Here is a 7,200-nt window from a genome sequence, read left to right as displayed (position 1 = left end):
TACCTGAGCAGTTTGTGAAGGTCATATCCTATTTTAGTCTATGGTCATTACATCAACTCCCATTCATTCAGCTGTTTACACACTCCTCAGGTAAGATTGCTCCACTCCACTCCTACACACTGCTTACATTCCAGCATTATCTTTCAGTGGAGGAAAACAAGATCATTAGTTAATCTGCAGCCAAGGAGGAAGTGGAGAAGAAAATAAATCTCACTGGCAGAGCACGCACACACGCAATACACCTGAGCACTGAGAATACCAACAGTTGCTCAACAGCCTAACAACGCCCCCTCGCTCCCCCCTCAACACCCCCTGCCGATACATTCCATGACACTGCTATCTGGGGGAAACTCTCTCTCTCTCTCTCTCTCTCTCTCTCTCCCTCTCTCTCTCTCACACACTACTGAAACACTATCTCACTCTCCCTACTTTCTGTCTCTGTGGAACACATCTGAAGATCAGGATGCTATGCTGTAGAGTGTGTGTCCTGGCTGTGCTGTTATCTCTTCTCATCCTCATCCCCTCCACACAATCAGGTCAGTGCTGTTGGGTTCTGAGAATATAAAATATACTTATTCATGTCACTTGGATGCAGTGCTGAGGTTTAGAGGGTCTGCACCAGAAGTTAATGGTTATAGGAGGAAGGTATATAGTGTGTGCAATTAAGCTTGGAAGTGTTGAGTGCAGGGAAGCGATCACATGAAGCAGGCATTGATAAGGGGAGAGAGCCATGGATTAGTAATGGAGAGGGGTTGAGGTCAGGTCAGGTCACCTTAAGGGAGAAATAAAGGTTTATGGACTGTATCACTGGTGTCCTGCCCAGCAGTAAAGAACAATGTTTGTACAGATGTGTAGGAGGAGACTCAGCCTATGAGGAACAATAAAATATCAGTCCTTGTGGAAAATGTATTTGTCTGAATGCAGCTGTACTGACCCTCTGAGAAGAATTCAACTTAGTGTCTGTTGAGTTTTTTACCCTGAGAATTATAACCTAACAGTGCTAACACAAACACACCATACACACACACACACACACATACAAACAACATAAACAAGCACACCCACACACACGCAACATAAACAAGCACACATTGTCTTTCTTGCAGACACACATGCTCCCCCTATCTTACTGTGTGTGTGTGTGTGTGTGTGTGTGTGTGTGTGTGTGTGTGTGTGTGTGTGTGTGTGTGTGTGTGTGTATAGCACATTGCTGTCTGAAGTACACTCGTCGTCCATTGCAATGCAGACGGCTGAAAAACTACACCCACCAGCCCATTACTTCCTCCTGTGACATCCACGCTGTCATGTGAGTTATCCGCCAATCACAGCCAAGCACAATCTGTGTGCAGAATAGTCTTGTCCTTACCCTTCTCCAATGCATTTTGAGGAAAAATCATTGAGATTCACTCACTATTTGTGTATGTGTGTGTGTGTGTGTGTGTGTGTGTGTGTGTGTGTGTGTGTGTGTGTGTGTGTAATATGTGTTGACATATTGCTGTGTTGTTGCAGCTTCCACACTTGGATGGACAAGTTTGTGTGTGCCGACCCCTCTCAAGACTGGACCAAGAGAGTACAACGCTGCCTGCTGTGAGTACACCTGTGTGTGTGTGTGTGTGTGTGCGTGTGTGTGTGTGTGTGTGTGTGTTTTGCAAGTGCGTGTGCATGCATGTGTGTAGGTGTTTAAACGTTGAATGTTTGTTTAACGTTGTATGTGTGTGTGTGTGTTCTGTTCATAGCAAGCGTCAGGAGAATAAATCTAAACTGAAGAAAACTCTCTGATCTCATGACCCGGATATGATGTGGAGAGGGTTTCATGACCCGGAGATGATGTGGAGAGGGTTTCATGACCTGGAGATGATGTGGAGAGGGTTTCATGACCTGGAGATGATGTGGAGAGGGTTTCATGGCCTGGTGATGATGTGGAGAGGGTTTCATGAGCTGGTGAGGATGTGGAGAGGGTTTGGGTCTGGACAAATGTACAGCTCTACCTTTCATTATAGAACTATTATAGTATATATATATATATATATATATATATATATATGTGTGTGTGTGTGTGTGTGTGTGTTATTTACCCTATTTATGCTTTACAAATAGCTAAATATCTCAATATGCATAGAGACACTGTTTCAGGATGATTCGTTTTTTAACCTGAGATTTCTGTATTCATACAAATCATTTAATATCTGTGGTTATTATTGTTCATCATATCTGTATTGATTCTGAAGGTGTTTGAGTTTCATATCAGTTTGTGTGTAACTCTATGTATCAATGTTGTTGGTCTGTTTCATAAACAGCAAGTGCAGTATTCCTGATAAACATGAAAACATCTGTTTTCACAGAGTACCACAAAATATTTTGTGTTGTTTCATATCCTCTGTCCAATTGGAGCCAGAGAAAACCTTTTTAATTTTGGCTTTTCAAAGTGTCCAAATGTATGTATGAGTTTTACAGAGGTGTACTGGGTTGTTTAAGCTAAGAGCTATGAAATAGATAATAAAATATGTACTTGAAAAAACTGTGTTCTATTGTTATTGTACAGTACCAGTCAAAAGTTTGGACACACCTCCTCATTCAAGGTCTATTGAATTCACCGCACGAGGAGGCTAAAACAGACTTTCCTCCATCGCAACATCCCTCTAAGGCCCTTCTGCTAGCTTGCTATCCCCGGCCTGCTAGTTGTCTGTATCGCCGTGTCTCCAGCCAGCCCAAACACTCACTGGACCCTTATGATCACAGGGCTACGCATGCCTCTCCTTAATGTCAATATGCCTTGTCAATTACTGTCCTGGTTAGTGATTATTGTCTTATTTCATTGTAGAGCCTGCTCAATGTGCCTGCTCAATGTGCCTTAACCAACCATTTAGTTCCACCTCCCACATATGCGGTGACATCACCGGGTTTAAACGTCTCTAGAGACAATATCTCTCTCATCATTACTCAATGCCTAGGTTTACCTCCAATGTACTCACATCCTACCACACCTTTGTCTGTACATTATGCCTTGAATATATTCTATTGCGCCCAGAAACCTGCTCCCTTTACTCTCTGTTCCGAACGTACTAGACGACCAGTTCTGTTAGCCTTTAGCCGTACCATTATCTTAGTCATCCTCTGTTCCTCTGGTGATGTAGAGGTTAATCCAGGCCCTACAGGGCCTAGCTCCACTCCTATTCCCCAGGTGCTCTCATTTGTTGACTTCTGTAACCGTAAAAGCCTTGGTTTCATGCATGTTAACATTAGAAGCCTACTCCCTAAGTTTGTTTTATTCACTGCTTAAGCACACTCTGCCAACTCAGATGTCCTAGCCATGTCTGAATCCTGGTTTAGGAAGACCACCAAAAAGCCTGAAATTTCCATCCCTATCTATAACATTTTCCGACAAGATAGAACTGCCAAAGGAGGCGGTGTTGCAATCTACTGCAGAGATAGCCTGCAGATTTCTGTCTTACTATCCAGGTCTGTATCTAAACAATTTGAGCTTCTACTTTTAAAAATCCACCTTTCCAGAAACAAGTCTCTCACCGTTTCCGCTTGCGATAGACCACCCTCTGCCCCCAGCTGTGCCCTGGACACCATATGTGAATTGATTGCCCCCCATCTATCTTCAGAGCTCGTGCTGCTAGGTGACCTAAACTGGGACATGCTTAACACCCCAGCCATCCTACAATCTAAGCTTGATGCCCTCAATCTCACACAAATGATCAATGAACCCACCAGGTACAACCCCAAATCAGTAAACACGGGCACCCTCATAGATATCATCCTAACCAACTTGCCCTCCAAATAAACCTCTGCGGTTTTCAACCAAGATCTCAGCAATCACTGCCTCATTGCCTGCCTCTGTAATGGGTCTGCGGTCAAACAACCACCCCTCATCACTGTCAAACGCTCCCTAAAACACTTCAGGGAGCAGGCCTTTCTAATCGACCTGGCCCGGGTATCCTGGAAGGATATTGACCTCATCCCGTCAGTAGAGGATACCTGGTTATTCTTTAAAAGTGCCTTCCTCACCATCTTAAATAAGTATGCCCCATTCAAAAAAAATTGAACCAGGAACAGATATAGCCCTTGGTTCTCTCCAGACCTGAATGCTCTTGACCAGCACAAAAATGTCCTGTGGCGTTCTGCATTAGCATCGAATAGCCCCCGTGATATGCAACCTTTCAGGAAAGTTAGGAACCAATATACACTGGCAGTTAGAAAAGCTAAGGCTAGCTTATGTGTCGGGGGGCTAGGGTCAGTTTGTTATATCTGGAGTACTTCTCCTGTCTTATCCGCTGTCCTGTGTGAATTTAAGTATGCTCTCTCTAATTCTCTCTTTCTTTCCCTCTCGCGGAGGACCTGAGCCCTAGGACCATGCCTCAGGACTACCTGGCATAATGGCTCCTTGCTGTTCCCAGTCCACCTGGCCGTGCTGCTGCTCCAGTTTCAACTCTCTAGAGACAGCAGGAGTGGTAGAGATACTCTTAATGATTGGCTATGAAAAGCCAACAGACATTTACTCCTGAGGTGCTGACTTGCTGCACCCTCGTTAACTACTGTGATTATTATTATTTGACCATGCTGGTCATTTATGAACATTTGAACATCTTGGCCATGTTCTGTTCTAATCTCCACCCGGCACAGCCAGAAGAGGACTGGGCACCCCTCATAGCCTGGTTCCTCTCTAGGTTTCTTCCTAGGTTTTGGCCTTTCTAGAGAGTTTTTCCTAGCCACCGTGCTTCTACACCTGCATTGCTTGCTGTTTGGGGTTTTAGGCTGGGTTTCTGTACAGCACTTTGAGATATCAGCTGATGTACAAATGGCTATATAAATAAAGTTGATTTGATTTGATTTTTCAAACAGAAATTTGCATCCTGCAGCACAGACTCAAAAAAGTTCTGTGACACTGTAAAGTCCATGGAGAATAAGAGCACCTCCTCCCAGCTGCCCACTGCACTGAGGCTAGGAAACACTGTTACCACCAATAAATCCACTATTATTGAGAATTTCAATAAGCATTTTTCTACGGCTGGTCATGCTTTCCACCTTGCTACCCATACCCTGGTCAACAGCCCTGCACCCCCCACAGCAACTTGCCCAAGCCTCCCCATTTCTCCTAAAATCCAGATAGCTGATGTTCTGAAAGAGCTGCAAAATCTGGACGCCTACAAATCAGCCGGGCTAGACAATCTGGACCCTCTCGTCCTAAAATTATCTGCCGAGATTGTTGCAATCCCTTTTACTAGCCTGTTAAATCTCCCTTTCGTATCGTCTGAGATTCCAAAAGATTGGAAAGCTGCCGCAGTCATCCCCCTCTTCAAAACTGCTAGACCCAAACTGCTACAGACCTACGGTATATATATCCTACCCTACCTTTCTAAGGCCTTTGAATGCCAAGTTAACAAACAGATTACCAACCATTTCGAATCCCACCGTACCTTCTCCGCAATGCAATCTGGTTTCAGAGCTAGTCATTGGTGCACCTCAGCCACGCTCAAGGTCCTAAACGATATCATAACCGCCATTGATAAGAGACATTACTGTGCAGCCGTATTCATCGACCTGGCCAAGGCTTTCGACTCTGTCAATCACCACATTCTTATCGGCAGACTCAACAGCCTTGGTTTCTCAAATGATTGCCTCTCCTGGTTCACCAACTACTTCTCTGATAGAGTTCAGTGTGTCAAAAAGGAGGGCCTGTTGTCCGGTCCTTTGGCAGTCTCTATTGGGGTGCCACAGGGTTCTCGGCCCACTCTCTTCTCTGTATACATCAATGCTGTCGTTCTTGCTGCTGGTGATTCTCTGATCCAACTCTACACAGCTGACACCATTCTGTATACCTCTGGCCCTTCTTTGGACACTGTGTTAACTAACCCCCAGACCAGCTTCAATGCCATACAACTCTCCTTCCATGGCCTCCAACTGCTCTTAAATGCTAGTAAAACTATATGCATGCTCTTCAACCGATCACTGCACGCACCGGCCCGCCCGTCTAGCATCACTACTCTGGACGGTTCTGACTTAGAATATGTGGACAACTACAAATACCTAGGTGTCTGGTTAGACTGTAAACTCTCCTTCCAACTCACAATAAGCATATTCAATACAAAATGAAATCTAGAATCGGCTTCCTATTTTGAAACAAATCATCCTTCACTCATGCTGCCAAACATACCCTCGTAAAACAGACCATCCTACCGATCCTCAACTTCGGCGATGTCATTTACAAAATAGCCTCCAACACTCTACTCAACAAATTGGATGCAGTCTATCACAGTGCCATCCGTTTTGTCACCAAAGCCCCATATACTACCCACCACTGCAACCTGTACACTCTCGTTGGCTGGCCCTCGCTTCATACTCGTCGCCAAACTCACTGGCTCCAGGTCATCTACAAGTCTCTGCTAGGTAAAGCCCCGTCGTATCTCAGCTCACTGGTCACCATAGCAGCACCCACCCGTAGCACGCGCTCCAGCAGGTATATCTCACTGGTCACCCCCAAAACCAATTCTTCCTTTGGTCGCCTTTCCTTCCAGTTCTCTGCTGCCAATGACTGGAACAAACTGCCTAAATCACTGAAGCTGGAGACTCATATCTCCCTCACTAGCTTTAAGCACCAGCTATCAGAGCAGCTCATAGATCACTGCACCAACTACCTCATCTTCATACTGTATTTATTTATTTATCTTGCTGGTTAAATAAAGGTGAAATAAAATAAAAAATAAAAATGAAGTTTTTTTGTTTTTTAAAAACTATTTTCTACATTGTAGAACAATAAAGACATCACAACTATGAATTAACACATTGAATCATGTAGTACCCCAAAAAGTGTTTAACAAATCAAAATATATTTTAGATTCTTCAAAGTAGCTACTTTGCCTTGAGGACAGCTTTTCACACTCTTGGCATTCTCTCAACCAGTTTCATGAGGTAGTTACCTGGAATGCATCTCAATTAACAGGTGTGCCTTGTTAAAAGTACATTTGTGGAATTGCATTCCTTCTTAATGCATTTGAGCCAATCAGTTGTGTTGTGACAAGGTAGGGGTGGTATACAGAAGATAGCTCTATTTGGTAAATGACCAAGTCCGTATTATGGCAGGAACAGCTCAAATAAGCAAAGAGAAACGACAGTCCATCATTACTTTAAGACATGAAGGTCAGTCAATTTGGAAAATGTCAAGAACTTTGAAAGTTTCTTCAAGTGCAGTCACAA

The 7,200-nt window shown here is 44.0% G+C and overlaps 1 protein-coding gene across 1 annotated transcript; it reads left to right on the top strand.

The window, feature by feature from the left end:
• Positions 1-361: 361 nt before the first annotated feature.
• Positions 362-2,014, top strand: LOC118938790 (C-C motif chemokine 20-like). Its single transcript, XM_036943818.1, has 4 exons — positions 362-536; positions 1,204-1,306; positions 1,510-1,587; positions 1,737-2,014. The coding sequence occupies exons 1-4, from the start codon at positions 464-466 to the stop codon at positions 1,777-1,779; spliced, it is 297 nt and encodes a 98-aa protein (XP_036799713.1). The 5' UTR covers positions 362-463; the 3' UTR covers positions 1,780-2,014.
• Positions 2,015-7,200: the final 5,186 nt, after the last annotated feature.

Source organism: Oncorhynchus mykiss, chromosome 15, assembly GCF_013265735.2.
Source record: "Oncorhynchus mykiss isolate Arlee chromosome 15, USDA_OmykA_1.1, whole genome shotgun sequence".
Lineage (NCBI taxonomy): Eukaryota > Metazoa > Chordata > Actinopteri > Salmoniformes > Salmonidae > Oncorhynchus > Oncorhynchus mykiss.
This window is presented reverse-complemented; position numbering and strand designations above follow the sequence as displayed.

Bases quoted from the DNA above. Each gene is read 5' to 3' on its own strand.
- LOC118938790 (XM_036943818.1), top strand. From the start codon at position 464: ATGCTATGCTGTAGAGTGTGTGTCCTGGCTGTGCTGTTATCTCTTCTC. The intron at 1,307-1,509 runs GTGAGTTATCCG...GTGTTGTTGCAG, and splicing joins TGTGACATCCACGCTGTCAT to CTTCCACACTTGGATGGACA. The intron at 1,588-1,736 runs GTGAGTACACCT...TTCTGTTCATAG, and splicing joins AGAGTACAACGCTGCCTGCT to CAAGCGTCAGGAGAATAAAT.